Raw genomic sequence first — 15,685 nt, 5'->3', positions numbered from 1 at the left:
AGCTAAGTTATACAAAACTCATCTATTTACAGCGATTTGTTGGATAGGCCGTTTTCCTAGGCTAGCTCCTTGTGCTATGCAATGAAAATATATATCTTTGTGCTATGGCTGTGAAACTGTGCTAATCGTAATTTTGTTGTTTTTATACAAATTTATCCTACAGTGGACAACAAATATGATGGGAGGATCACTGTCGAATCATTTCATTGTGCGTGGAGTCGTGGAGTGCGTGGAGACAATATGACTTTAAAATCATTGCCAGATGATGAACTTACAGTACAGTGAAATACTGCCAGAAAATGACAAATCCCATATTCTAACTTAGGGTCGTCCAACCTTTTTGACTGAAGGGCCACATTTAGTTTACTATTAAGTGCGCGGGCCACTGCAATTAAAGTTTCTGCTATAGAATTCCCAAGCTTTTCAACAAGACGAGAACCGTCTGTCTTGACAAGCCTATTTTTGCAAACGCCTTTTTTTTATTTCCGGACATGAAACATTGACAACCCGAAAAATACATTTCTTAACGAATTTTCAATCTGGGGCTAGCTCGCTTTTATGTATGTGCTATGGCTTTTATGTATATACGTAGCGACTATTGCATCTTGAAAGGGGTGGCAGAGCGCATTTCAGGAAAATAAGCATATCGTTTGTATCATATCTTTGCACATTACATCACTCGAATGATAAATATACTCAACTTTTTTTTTAATGAATTCTAAAGAATACAGCGCGGGGCACTCGAAATACTTCCGCGGGCCACGGGTTGGACGACCCTGTTCTAACTGAATCTAACAACCCTTATCTAGTATTTTGCATTCTCAGAAGAGTCATTTGGACAGAGAGCAGTTTGGTTTATATCACGAAAGTTGGTAGTTTAATCTAATAGCTGAAACACAGCCGGTGCCTGGAGTTCAATTGTGAATTAAATATTTTTATCTGAACATAGCATTTGCTGTTGCTGTAAAATATTAATGCCAAAATCCACATCGAATGAAAATATAGATGTTTTATTGAAGACGCCATTACGCACAATAATTTTACAAGGAGATATATGAAAAGCAAGTTATCCAGTTTAAATGATGATAAACCACGTTCGGTACCAACAAACCACAAGACAATAGTTCGCTGCGAAAAACATTATTACGTCCCGGTATATCATACCTGTACGGTGACTCCAAAATGTCGGGTACCACGTGTCCCACTTCTCCTGGACACGTGGTACATTGGGGCACGACATTTTGGAGACACCCATTACTGTATATACCATATCGTTCATTCTAAAGAGCAGAGACAATTTAATTCATACATTATGATCGAAACGGCATGGTTGAAAAGTGAAATTTTGCCGGAACTGCAGAAATGACATGTAAAAAAGCTAGTAATATATACAATTTATAGTGTTTATAAAATAACAATATTGTCAAATTTATAACAAATAAAAGAAATCAGCCACATGTCTACAAGCTTCGTTTTACTTAATTCAGGCCATCTAGATCGGCTCTATTATTGTCGCTTTACAAACGCGTTTTCTCTGCTCATACCCAGTGGGTTCCGAATGCCAAATTCGTTCGGATAAAAACATCCTCCATTGTCAAAGTATCTACCATTGTTCTCGACAAAATCTTCAACTCCGTCCGTCATTTCAGATTCTCTATAAGATGGTGGGGGCATTCGAGGAAAGGTGCTCGGAGCAAAATTGACCGCTTTGCTCAGTTTTCTGTATGAATTCTCTGATTTCAAACTATGATTAGGCCTTGTTGTCCTCTCAGATATTTCCTCTTGATCACGTGATTTGTCTGAGGCAGTGGAAATGGGTCTTTCATGATAAGGCCTGCATAAAATGATTTATAAAAAACACTGCAATTCTATTGCATCTTTCTAGCTTATGCCTTATTCAATTTTATGGTCCAAGTCGGACATAATTTCATAAGAGGGGCTAGGGCTTGATTTGCTTGGTAAAATTTATTACAAAATACCTGTATTGGTTCGCATAAAAATCCGATTCTTCCTTCTTTGTGTCACTTTCATTTTGCGAGTGTTGGTGTACTGGGGACGGCGTGAAATGTCGGCTATAAGAAAGTACCTTTGGAGAAGGAGATTCTAATGAACCATTGTTATCTAATTGCAAAAACGTGTGTCCGTTTTCTTGCCTGTCAATGTATAAACGTTTCGGATATATAAAAAACGTTTCCAACCAATGATTTGTGGTTTAGTACCTAATATAAAAACAGCTATGAGATTGTCTCTATTCGAAAAGTGTTAAAATAATAATGAATTGGTAGTGAAGACAAAAAGTTACTTAATAAACTAGGCGAAATGAGACACAATTGTGTATGTACCTTCTAGCAATCTGCTTCGTAACATTATCCTTCAAAAAAGTTTTGCTTTGTCGACTTTTGTTCCATATTGATTCACATTTTGGAGAAGAATCTGGAAAAGTTGTAGGTGATATTTTCACTAATATCATTTTAATGATGTACTGGCCAATACTACACCATGCCTGTACAAGTTGCAAGAGAATAGTTGTCCAGTTTATTAGATTTAGCAATAGGATTTTTAGGCAAAGCTTACATTCTGTCGTAACTATGAAAATTTGAAGTTATGAATCGGCATGGTTTTGCAAAAATATCATTTAAATTTTGCCTAAATCGTCAATCTCCTCGTGAAGCAATATATAAACTCACTTCCATCAGGTTCAGACCGAGTTACCGGTTTGTCAACAAATGGAGTTCCTAGCCGATTGTTTCCGACAGATCTCTTGCCTCCTGGCGAAGGTGATTCTGACCTGAAAAATTCCGTAATAATATATGCATAAACATGAAGTTGGCTATGTAATCCAAACAAGTTAGAAATTCCGTTTATCTTGCAATGCTTCCATGACCTATGGACTTTTTACCTTCGTCGCCTTGGAATGACTTGGAATGTTTTTCCTCCATGCTTTGTCTTCGGTAGCTCTATGATGCGATCTAGTTGCGTATCTTCCATCAGAAGATGTGGAAAATTGTATTTCCACACGGGTTGCCAAGGGGATTTCAAGTCTTTATTTCCGGCAGGTGACGGTTTCTTTTCATCAGACGGTTGATGCAGTGACATATCTTTAGCGACGATAGACTTCATTTCAGGCATTGTCTTTTTGTTCTGCACAAGTTCCCAGGGTGATCGGAATTTAGGTTCCAAATCTGCAACTTCATCTGAGCGTTTTGTATGCTTCTTGTTTGAGGGGCTTGCACCATAGTCGGGTTTCTTGGCGTCCTCGTGCGCATAGGGTGGCATTTTATTTCCAGTGTTCAAGTTTGGGCTGCATTCTGAATCCATGTATTCATCTGCATACATATTTTCGGCAAAATAGTAGGGATAACACGCAGGATAGGAATCATTTACAGGTAATCGTTGACTACTTGCGATGTGTTCCGGGGCGCCACCTTGAGACAAATGCTGATCTTCGAATTGAAGGCCTTTGACGTAATCATGATTAAAAGGAAACCTCCCGTGATGCTGATGATAATTTGGATCATCTAAAATAAATGTGAAAAAATGTTTTCCGTTGTTCGTGTTGAATGTCGAATTAGGTAGTAAACTGAATCATAGCATTTCGGAATTCTGTTTCTGAGAATAGGATACAATTTGGATAAAAACATACGGTAGGTGACGAAGGGTAGGGCTAGGGAGCTGAATTTTTATAAACGAATTTGTAGTAAGTAATTTAAAGATCTAATGGTAAATTGAAAACTGTAACCTTGAATGGCACTTATAACAGAAATGAGCAACCTAAACTGCTTTTTCGTATTAGGTCTTTGAATACATAACATGCTGCCCTGCCTTATTGTAAAAACGTTATTGTGTCGTTTATTAGGCGGTCGCATTTATTGTTTGAAAATTCAATTATTGCGCAAAGGACGTAACACGTTTTGCGTTTCTTTCGACACAAGGTTATTTTCACTCAAATCAAACATTTACCACAAACGAATTAAAATTTTTTTAACTATTTTACACGAAATTATTTGCCTTTGCTACTTTTATGTAACTCTAAGCTAATTCACAATGTCTAAGTTGAATATTTTTTTAGTTAAATATTTCACCTGGTCCCTTTTGCGGTTGCTGGGAATGATGACGTCTTTGTTCTCGTCCGATTCTTTCTCTTGGAGATATTGTTTTGATGGGTAGATCTTGATGATAATCTGGAGGTAAAATAAACAATGAAAACAGAATAGTTAAAATCGAAATGCAATTACGTCGGTGATTTCAAATATAATTTATGCAAAGTTAAAGATTTAGCAAAGGTCATACTAAACTAAAGATCTGTAATAGATTACTTGGAATGTTATTTCGTTCCGATAATTCAGTTATTTGTTCTCGCGGAGAATGAGTTTCTTGGTAATTCGTATTTTCAGCAGCATGTTCCTCGTTTCCAGAACTTTCTTCTTTTAAATCGAAATTAGGTGAAGAAGTTCTGTCCTGTATATACCAGAAATTTACTTAATTTAAATTGAATGTGAACATACTATGCGTTTTATTTAATGGGGTGGCATCTCAACACAATTGAAGTTGAATTCAAGTACGTACAATAAAGTTGAAGGACTGGAGATTTACCAATATTCACGAGTAAATTCAGTTAGAAACAAGGAATTACATATGAATTGTATTGTAATAGGTCGGCATAAACTTAATGTGTTTTCAATAACACTTTTTGGAGATATAAAGCTGATTATAACGTAATTCCACAAAACAGTAAAAATTGTCATTGGAATGAAGGAATTTCGATTATTTCAACTAACCAATGCTGAAATGACTCTAAATTGGATTGTTTTAATTTATGTACATGCTTCTTGTCAGTCAGATATGTTGAACATTGCTATCTATAAAATCGTTTTTGAATTAATAAAAATACGCTTTGACGAAAGTATAAAAATCTTGGTAACCTTTAATATTGGACTATTCAATACTGATGATGATTGATTTGCTTCTGGGGTATTCATTTGTTCGTTTACCGGAAAGTTATCGTCACCAATTTCATTAGGAATATTTGCTGAATTATCTTCCTCATCACTATCAACGGGATCCTTAATTTCGGTTTTTGGCGATTGTTCTAGGTAAAATATTAACATAGCACTCGGTTGAAGATTTATATCTCTTGAGTATTTACATTACACGAAAGATTACACTTGTAGGACTCACCAGTTGTCTTCGATTTTTTGCCCTTCTCCCGGTGTTTGCGATGCTTCTTTTCTCCATGAAGTTCTTTACTTCCGGGTTCATTGGCTTTTGATTTGCCTCTCCTTTTGTGCTTTTTCTCAATATCTCCTTCTCCTTTTCTTGGTCGTCTTTTCTCTTTCTCATTGTTATCTTTCTTACCTCTCTCTGATTTGTGCTTCCTTTCCTTGTTCTTTTTCTCATCGTCCATCTCTGTTTTCTTTTTCTCTTTGTGCTTTCTCTCCTTCTTGTCTGTTTTGTCACTGAAATATTAAATACATTAGATTGGCTGATCTACAAATATAAAAAACGCCATAGGTAAAAAAATTTCATTACTTATTTTCAGCAATCTTGTCATCTTCTTTCGACATCAAATTGTCTTGTTCGACGTCACTGGGTTTTGAATCATCTTCACCAGCTAGAAGATCTTTGCGCTTCTTTTTCGGTTTGCCCTTGGATACAACTTCCCCATTTTCCAATTTTCCTGCTTTTGATTTTTTGTTTGCCTTACTTGGCGTCTTGTCAGATTTTGTGTGCTGACCTTTTCCATTCTCTATTACAATAAAATTATAATAATCATAATAATACGATTATAATAGGCCAGAGGTAGGAGTGATGTGATTTCGGTCGAATAGACCGCCATTAGATCAAAGCATGAAAAAGGTATAGGTAAAAAGTTAGTGTCTAACACAGGCAATGCTATAGACAAGAAACCCAGACACGTAAATAAATGTATAAATATGCGACTGTTCCACATGGTCTACACAATTTTTTTATATTCTGGTTGAGGTCGTCAGCATAAATTGATATTATCGGTATATTTACTATTCCTATCTTACTATTTACTATTACTTGGCCATAGGCGATTCTAAAAACAGCGGGACCACATGTTCGCTGTGTGCACCAATTCACAACTGATGAATTTCAAATAACAAAGTAAAAACACCTTTGCTCTTCTTCTTTTTCTTTTCACCCTCTTTGGTGATACTATCATCTTGCGTAGATTTATCATCCATTCTTTGAGTGTTCTCCAACGAAATGTCCTGAAGATTCCAAACAACCACAAATAAACCAGCATGTTTAGTATGATGTTCGACAGTTTGTGTTCGATACCTACTTACCGCCAAATTGTTGACATCTTGGGCCTCCTTCGTACTGACACCTGACCTCCTCAAGCAGGAAAACACAATAACAATGACGATGATACACAGTATTAATATTCCTGCTGCAGGAGTTATGGAGAACAGCATTTGTTTCAACGCATTTGCTTCTGCCTCGGATGTGTCATTACAAGTTCTGAAAGAAAACTACAATTTTTTGATCTTGTATACAAAAGACTTTGCTTATTTGAATCATCTGTAACATTATAGATGAAACTTTTACAGACAGGGCATTACTTTGAAATTAAAGACTATAACAATACTCACTTTCCTAAATAGCCTTGTCGACATATACAAGTAAAAGTATTAAGTCCATCCATGCAAATACCGCCGTTCTCACAAACTGAAACTGCGCAGTCGTCTATATTGATTTGACACCTTTCTCCAGAGAAACCCACAGCGCATTCACATTCAATTTTATTCTGTGTTTGTAAAAGATATTTTACCATTTGCAAAGTGTTGTTGCTAACATTTTGTATAACCAAGACCTGTGTCGTATCAGACTTTTTATCATTTCATTCTCATGAATTCGTGAACGATGTCTTCACGTGCTGTTGATACAATTATTTGATACGACCACAAAATTTGTTAATGGTTGAATTTATATTTCACTTTGGCTCCTAGAACTTAGTATTTTTAACGTCTACTGGCTGCTTATCTAAAATTTCTTTCGCAGAGAGGAGATCTTTATGCCGAATGAGATAACAGCGTAACATTATTCAAACGGGAATGTTGTTAACAATTTCAATAAAAGAGGAACCGAATAAATGGAAGAATAATGAAACACCATACCCCGTCTTCACTGCATTTCCCACCATTCTTACAAACATCGATTGAACAAAGTTGTACTTGATTCTGACATAAATTTCCAGTATGTGATGGCGGGCAATGGCACCTAGGCGTTGATTTTCATTAGCTTGGTTAATTTAATAAAAATTGAGATGAAATGTTACGCCGACGGCAAATGCGTCAAAAATGCTACTGGCGACACGTTCAGTAACAGCACATTGTTGTTGTTACTTTTGTGCAGCCATTAAATATTAGCTTCAGTTTTTATACGTAGTGGGAAAAATAAAAATACAGCTGAGTTTGGAACACTTTATATAACTTGATTCGAAATATAAATATTTCAATATCAGGCAATTTGTCACCTATATGAATTAACACCACTTTCACATGTTCCTTTATTTAAGCATGGATTAGAATCGCATTCGTTCACATCGACTTCACAATTGAGTCCTGCAAGATATTAAAGATGATTTTCGGATCATTATAATATATTCAACATTGAAACAATAGTTTAGAACTTGTAGTTTTATGTAGCTTTATGACTAAAAAAATTGTACGAAAAGAGGCATGCACTAAGTTGGAAGTTTGCGTTCGTGATATAACCGTGTACTTTGAAATTAGACAAGCTTTTCTATACATGCCTAGGTTGGATTAGGAATAGAAAGTAGCTTTTGATGAAATTATCACTTTTGATATGATATATAAGTGAAATATTTGGCGCTCCAGAAGTGTACCGATATGGAGGTAACTAATTTTGTTCGCCCACTTTACATCAAGTTGTATTAAGGGATTGAAACCTATGGGCAGGGGGGATATTCACTTGGCTAACACAGACAGTATCCGAACTCGTAAGAAAACTAAAATGAGGAAAATCGGAATAAAGTTATGGCCTAACCCTAACCTGTTACATACACTACGGGAGTAACGATTTAAGAATCGCTTGGGTTTATTTTGATTTGAATTCTATTTCTTCTAGCTTTCGAGCATGTAGTCATCAACAAAGACATGGTATCAATGCTCTTTTGACAATTATATCACAATGTCATATATAAGAGTTAATAAAGCTTGTACTTAAATTTCGAAGAAATAACCTAAAAAAGCATCTTAACCTTGAAATCCAGCTATGCATTCACAAATATATTTATTAATCAAATCAACACATCTTCCTCCATTTTGACAAGGTATACTTCCACATTCGTTTACATTCTGTTCGCATCTTGTTCCTTCATATCCAGAAAGACATGAGCATGAATATCTATTAAGAAGGAATTAGGTAATTAGCGCGAACACATAAAATATTTCAAATAATACAGATACTAAGCTACTTTCCCATGATTGTGTAAACAGAATTAGGCTTTACGTGAAGGGTAATTTATCTGGGTATTTTCAATCAACATAATGTTCTTTCCATAACATTGAACTACTGTACATAGCATACCCATAGATAATATTGAAAGGATCAAACTCGATGGATCATTAGGAAAAAAATATTTCTCCATATTATGTGTCGAAACTATAGGGAATAATTCAGGGGTGGGCAGGATTTTTTGGTATAAGAGCCGCATGTAGCAAGTCAGTAATATGTGAAAATATTCGTTCACTTTGTTGACACAATTTTCTTCGTTTTTACAAGGATAACTAAAATATGAGAGAAAACAATAAAAAAAATTAAACATAATTACACAACATAAATTATATAGACCAGATTTTACTAGATGAAAAGACTTGATAATGCTTTCCACCATTCCGAAAAATGAGTCAAAATCTTTAAAACTATAGAGGCAACGTGAAAGAGGTATGGAGACTTAAGATTTTCTATTAAACCAAACTTAAACGAACGCCTTATCTTTGTTTTGTATATACATCCCAGTCGAATTATTCCCTGAGCTAATTGAAAAATAGTTCACCTGTTACATTCGTTTATATCTAGCTGACAGAAATCAGAAATATGTGAGAGCCGCATTATTTTTGGAATTATTAATATTAGAGCTCATTGTAAATCATTTCACATTGTAACTATTGTTCAATGTAACACATTGTTACATTGATACTAATTTGGGAGACGCGAAATAGGCGTTTAGGCTATTGACTGCAACAACATCAGCAATATTGTTTTTTTCACAAAATACAGTCAGATTATGGGTGTTTAGCAAGAGCAAAATCCCATGATATAAAAAAAAATAGCTTCAGTTGATGCATCGGATTCCTCGCCAAATGATATCATAAATTTCTGATGTCTTTTTGGTAATAATTTGAAGTCATTTAATCTGTGTTTCCTATAGGTTTTTGTGATTTGTTTCATAGTGACGTTCGACATTACTGACTTTATTCTGTGTAGCTTATGAAAGATTGAGCATGAAGGTTTATTTTCTTGACTAGTGAATGCGTATTCTTCTTCCCATTCAGACTTATTGACACCTATGTTTTCATCTTCGTATTTTTGCTTCTTACTTGACATATCTCAAGTGAGACTAACCGCAATCAAATTGCAATGCCGCCAACACAGCAAAATACATTTGACCATTGTGACGTAAGATTTGTCGCTTGACTGATTTAAAATTCTACGCAACAACGGTTTTTATACTAAAACATAAAATGTCTTAATCATTGATGGAAATTTCTTCCACCGCTTAATAAATTGGAAAAAAGTACACTACAGTTCCTCTAACTTAAATTCGGATGGTAATTAATGCTAGCGAGAAAAACCGCATAAAAACTCCAGCGAGCTAGCCGCGGTTTGTCCACCGTTGGAATTTAGTCTACAAGTTGATTTCAATAAATGCTGCACTATATAAAAATATTCGTGTTACCTTTGTGAATGATCTTGACATGTACCATCATTCATACAGGGTGAACTCTGGCATTCGTTGACTTCAATTTCACAAGTATTTCCTACAAAACCAGCAGCACATACACAAGAAAACGAAGCGATTCCGTCAACACATGTTCCTGCATTCTTGCAAGGCTGACTCGTGCATTCATTAACGTTTACCTATAAATTATCAGAGCACTTTTCCAACACATGTATTCCGGCTTATTAGGAAAAGTGATATTTATAGTCCAAACAAAATAAAACAAATTTATTTTGCCAAAACCCTTGCATATACATGTTCTTCCCATTGTCTGTCATAGGTTGGTGCAAAAACGACTTAAAATTCAATCTAACGGTAGTTTGATGAACAAAAGACTTTGAAATGGAGCTCAGGCGAGAAAGTGAATCTATGTTCATTCGATCTGTAGTGTGCAATACGCTTTATTCACCTTTCTACTTAATTACGCGTAACAAAGGTTGTATAAAAAAAACTTCATACTTCACAAGTATCTCCAATGTACCCCGATGGACAAACGCAGGAATATTCGTTCACTTTGTTGACACAATTCCCTCCGTTCTTACAAGGATAACTAAAATTCATATAGACCAGATTTTACTAGATGAAAAGACTTAATAATGCTTTCCACAATTCCGAACAATGAGTCACAATCTTTAAAACTATAGAGGCAACGTGGAAGAGGTATGGAGACTTAAGATTTTCTATTAAACCAAACTTAAACGAATGCTTCATCTTTGTTCTGTATATACATCCCAGTCGAATTATTCCCTGAGGTAATTGAAAAAAAAATAGTTCACCTGTTACATTCGTTTATATCTAGCTGACAGAAATCTCCGGAATATCCATCTTTGCAAAAACAAGTAAATTCTGCCTCCATATCAACACAAGTTCCATCGTTCTGACAAGGCTTAGATGCACATTCATCTAGGTTGGATTGGCAGAAATCGCCACCGAATCTCGGTGGACACTCGCAGGTTGCACGACCGATTTCATTTTTACAAGTCCCTTTGTTCTTGCAAGGGTTATTAGCACACTCGTTTATATCCGTTTCGCAGTTTGTACCAGTATAACCTTTCGTGCAGTGACATCTGAGAGAATGGAAAACTCTGATTTTTATGCCCTTTAATAACCGATAATAAAAAAACGGATTTTTTAATTTCGACTTAGAAAAAGACAGTGAGACGGGTTAAACGCGGGGGATGAAAGGGTAAACCTGTTATGTCAGAATCATTTCCGGAATAATAAATCTCACTACATACCTGTATTCACCTGGTTTGGGTTGAGAACACGAACCTCCATTAACGCAAGGTCCGCTTATGCATTCATTCACATCAACTTCACATAACTTTCCATTAAATCCTTGACTGAAAACAAAGTATTATTTTCAATAATATATTTTAAATTGCTCTCAATGGCCCAAACGCACCAGGAAATCGAATGTTGAAAATAATGATGGGGTTGTAAAATTATATAATTATTAGAATTATATAATATCAAGATTTTTAAACCCAGGTTCATATGTTTGAAGTCAGTTTATCAATAAAATTTTGTTATTCCTACGAATTGTGGAAATCGAAATAAATAATACTTAATTCCGTCAAATAAAAAAATGATAATTCCAGTATTAACAGTAGTTTGAATATCATGAAATATATAAATATTACAACGAAATTTTGAATGAAATGAAAAGTATGAGATCCTAAATCTTATACATTAGATGAAATTGAAGAAAATGGGTACGAACCCGCATTCGCATTTGAATAACGGAGATTCATCGATACATTTTCCTTCGTTTTGACAAGGATTTGTGCCGTTACATTCATTTATATTTTCCTCGCATAAAATTCCACGGAATCCTTTGGTGCATTCACAAGAAAATCTGTACAAGGTTACATAAATTAAATGACCAAAAATATATAAAAAAAAAAGAACAAAATGAATCGCTTGTAATATGAAAATCACGGCACTCCATAAGTGTGTGTACCAATATGGAGATAACTAATTTTGTTCGTCCATTTTACATCAAGTTGTATAAAGGGACTGAAACCTATGGAGAGGGGGTATATTCACTTGGCTAACACAGACAGTTCCCGAACTCGCAATAGAAAACAAGGAAAATCGGAATAAAATTATGGCCTAACCCTAACTTGATACACACATTACGGCAGTACCAAAATCACTTCATAATCGACAGAAAATACGAATACTGCAATGTAACTACATCTTATATCTTACCTATTGACTTCATCCCGACATAGAGCACCGTTTTGACAAGGTTGTGATTCACATTCGTCTGTTTCTATTTCACAATTAGTGCCAGAGAAGCCGATTGCACATTTACAATAATATTTATTTCTCCAATCAATGCAATTTCCTCCATTTAAGCACGGAAATGAAATACATTCTTCAATATCTAAAAATGTATACTAGATAATCAATAGATTCCAACATTCACTTTGCATTGCATTGAAAGCCTTTGTTTTGAACGAAAGTAAAGCAAGTGAAATAAAAGAAGAAGGCCATCGGATCACGTGCTCAGAAAACGTCGGTGGTTCCCTTGGGTATAATTTTCGACATTGTGATATTAAATTATAAATATAATAGATAAAATAAAGAAATTGATAGAATAAACTGGTGGGGGTGAGTAACCTTTTTCACAACGTTGTCCGTAAAATCCTTGTACGCATCTACATCGATACATTCCTATTCTCGGTGTCTCGCATGTTCCTCTGTTCGGAATACAAGGAGAACTTTCACACTCGTTTATATCTTCGCTGGGAAAATGAATATCAGAGTTTTAACTTTACAGAAATCAAAATTCTATGAATCCAACGACAAGCTTTAATGATCTCCTGTATTCTGACCTTGAAACAAGCCTCTTCTAGTAGTTTGCACGAATCGCCTTTAATTAACAGAGCAAAATGATTGATACTATTTTGCACTTATAAAAAAACATTCTAGAATATTCTGTTCAAGATGAATTTACCGAAAAGGATCTGCACTGAATTACTATGGAACGAAAATACAAATTTTAATAGCATTTTACAGTAAATCAATACAAGATGTTTTCTATTGCATGAAATTATTACCTGCAAACATCACCAGTCCAGCCATCCGGGCAGTCACAATAAAACCTGTTAACACCATCAATGCAAATTCCATTGTTCTGGCAAGGATTTGATATGCATTCATTTTTATTATATTGACAAATATCTCCAACAAACCCATCGGCGCAGACGCATCTGAAAATTCAAGGAGAAAGTAGTACGACGTTATATATGTCAAATACGGCGCAACTGTTCACCAATTGATATGAATTCGAACCTTTAACGACTAATTGACACTAAAAAGCTTGAAGCTTTCTATTTAACAATATGGCATTTTTTGCTTTGATAACTAACCCATTTATGGACGACACAAGTTACTCTTTAGCTGCAGCGAGCAAGTATACTAACCTTTGTCTGCCATCCTGTGATACACAATCGCCATTATGAAGACAAGGTTGGCTGCTGCAGAAATCTTCTTCGTCACAATTTCTTCCAACCCATCCCGGACTGCAGTTGCATTGATAGCTAAGTGATATATAGAGAATTAAGATTCGTCAACAACAAAAATATTGTTACGTCATAATTAGAAAGACAACGTCACCTATTGGATGATGTTGAGATCATAGTAATGATCCTCAGACAAAAACCAAATCATTGAATAAAGATCACACCTATGTATAGAATTTTTAATTTGAAATTAGTTAGACTTATAGAGTGAGGATATTGATGTTTAAATGTTTTGATTCATTTCCATGATGGCTTCTATCACATATTACGCGCTTGGAAATGGCATAACATCACGTTGCAATATACAATACAATCGAATGCCAAATTCATTCCTCGCCACAAATTGGAAATTTATAAAGTTTGACGATATTTCTGACACATATCAACAAATGTTTACGCTATAGATAGACTATATATTTATTATATATATATATATATATATATAGTTTATTACTATATAGTATATCTGTCTTTATTAGGTGACAACCAACATCAAAAAACTCACCCGCTATCAATATCAATGCATTTCCCATGTACACACGGAGAATCAGCGCAAGATATTGTCTCTCCGTCCCCCTAGAAATTACATAATGCAGTTGGATGAGAATTTGTAGGTGTAAAAAGCTCGTCTACGAATTTCGTTTCAAGTTTAGTGTTAGGGAGGTCAACTTTAATGTTAAATTGGGACGCGAAAAGTATATTTAAGTATTTATTTCGAAGCATAAGATGACTAGAAGTTGAGTTACGAATTCTCGACTAAAAGAGATCAATGCTGCACCAAATAGAAATATAAAATAATATATACCCATAAAAATCCTATTTACCGAACTATCTGAACTTCTTTTTCGTCTGTGTACCTCGTCCACAATTAAATATTCATTTATACTGTCTTCAATCCAGTGTAATAAACCATTCATCCATTTTAATAAAATTCCCTCAAAAGTGAACCAGAAATCAGTATTTTCTTGAATGCTTCGAGTTCGATATTGAGATTGACGACTTGAGAATAATAAGTTTGTTTTTTTGTCGATGGTTGAGTAATTTCCTCGTTGCAGTACGATCCACACCAGAATGGTTATTGTGATCGCCGCGCAAATATACTTCAATGATCGAGTCATTGTAGAATGTAGCATAACTTGAACTAGGTCAACCACTATAACGCCTTTCGTCTAGTTCAGATCTCGTCTGTCTATTAGAGAAGCTTTACAAATTCGGATGGACATCTGAAAAAAAGAATGGTGTAGGCCTATACAATTTTTCAAAAGTTTAGTATCTATAATTCTTCTTTTTTAAGCCCTTCCATATTAATATTATAAAATGAACAAACACACATGCATAGATACATGGGTATCAGTGATAGCAACAAGCAAAATATTTTCCTGGCGGAAGTTTCAAGACAATACAACTACACTCACTCAATTGAAGCCTACGTGTTTGCCAAACCATCGCCGACACAAACTTTCGTTTTTAGATCAAGTACTCTTGGATAACCTCACGACCATATATTCCGATTTTAACTTTACTTAAAATTTCTGCTTTTGAAACATGTTTAACAATATTCTCGTTGGCGAATTAGTCTTTTAAACGACTCTGCCACTCCGCGATTAGACTTCCGATAAGCAAAGCTAAAACTTATTTCTTGTGTGGGAGCAGTTGGCAATTGTCGAGATCTTAGAAACAATGAGCTTGTGAATTTTTGGATACTTGACTAACTAGTTAACGACTCTTCAAATTGACTTGTGTAATTGAAAACTTGCCAAACAAACCGACTGTTTTCCGAGAAATAAATAGAAAACTGAAGGCCCATTCAACAAAAAAAATTCTTTTGTTATACTCGTACTCAAATGTAGCAATCAGACAGGATTTTGAAGCTTTCTCGGAAAGCTTTAAACAAAACAAAATTCAAGGAGACAGGGTCTTTAAAATCCATATTAGAACGATAAAACAGTTTTACATTCGGAAGCTGTCATACCAGTTTTCAAAATGTTCAAGTCCATAAATAACTGTTCATATGTGAATGTGGTAGATGGAATCATTCAATGAAAGCTTTGACTATAGTGTATCTAATCCAACATGTTTCTGTAAGTCTACCCCTGAATTTGCTCTATAGCGACTTCACTTTTGTGTCGTGAACTAAAGCTTCCCAATGGCGCGTAGT

General features: G+C 35.0%; 1 protein-coding gene across 2 annotated transcripts; it reads right to left on the bottom strand.

Moving 5' to 3' along the window:
- Positions 1-1,037: 1,037 nt before the first annotated feature.
- On the bottom strand, positions 1,038-15,186 carry LOC120345504 (uncharacterized). 2 transcript variants are annotated; one of them, XM_078115080.1, is made up of 28 exons: positions 14,943-15,186; positions 14,352-14,750; positions 14,033-14,103; positions 13,429-13,545; positions 13,063-13,215; positions 12,623-12,747; positions 12,209-12,386; positions 11,718-11,852; positions 11,233-11,337; positions 10,771-11,061; positions 10,454-10,544; positions 9,953-10,134; positions 8,252-8,397; positions 7,505-7,592; positions 7,146-7,248; positions 6,621-6,775; positions 6,315-6,489; positions 6,140-6,236; positions 5,530-5,746; positions 5,179-5,456; positions 4,923-5,089; positions 4,317-4,458; positions 4,083-4,181; positions 2,900-3,518; positions 2,688-2,788; positions 2,343-2,433; positions 1,980-2,153; positions 1,038-1,834 (listed from the first exon to the last, which is right to left on the bottom strand). In XM_078115080.1, exons 2-28 carry the CDS (start codon positions 14,658-14,660, stop codon positions 1,507-1,509), a joined length of 4,737 nt encoding a protein of 1,578 aa, XP_077971206.1. In that variant the 5' UTR covers positions 14,661-14,750; positions 14,943-15,186; the 3' UTR covers positions 1,038-1,506. The 2 variants fall into 2 exon arrangements, with proteins under 2 accessions (XP_077971206.1, XP_039270908.2); XM_039414974.2 differs by lacking the exon at positions 14,943-15,186 and having other exon boundaries at positions 14,352-14,916.
- Between the last annotated feature and the right edge of the window lie 499 nt (positions 15,187-15,685).

Source organism: Styela clava, chromosome 8 (genome assembly GCF_964204865.1).
Source record: "Styela clava chromosome 8, kaStyClav1.hap1.2, whole genome shotgun sequence".
Classification (NCBI taxonomy): domain Eukaryota; kingdom Metazoa; phylum Chordata; class Ascidiacea; order Stolidobranchia; family Styelidae; genus Styela; species Styela clava.
This window is presented reverse-complemented; position numbering and strand designations above follow the sequence as displayed.

Excerpts from the sequence above, each read along its gene's own strand:
- LOC120345504 (XM_078115080.1), bottom strand. The coding sequence starts at position 14,660 with ATGCTACATTCTACAATGACTCGATCATTGAAGTATATTTGCGCGGCG. Across the intron at positions 5,457-5,529 it reads GACAAGATTGCTGAAAATAA|TGACAAAACAGACAAGAAGG; the intron begins GTAATGAAATTT and ends TTAATATTTCAG. Across the intron at positions 2,789-2,899 it reads GTCATTCCAAGGCGACGAAG|GTCAGAATCACCTTCGCCAG; the intron begins GTAAAAAGTCCA and ends GGAATTTTTCAG.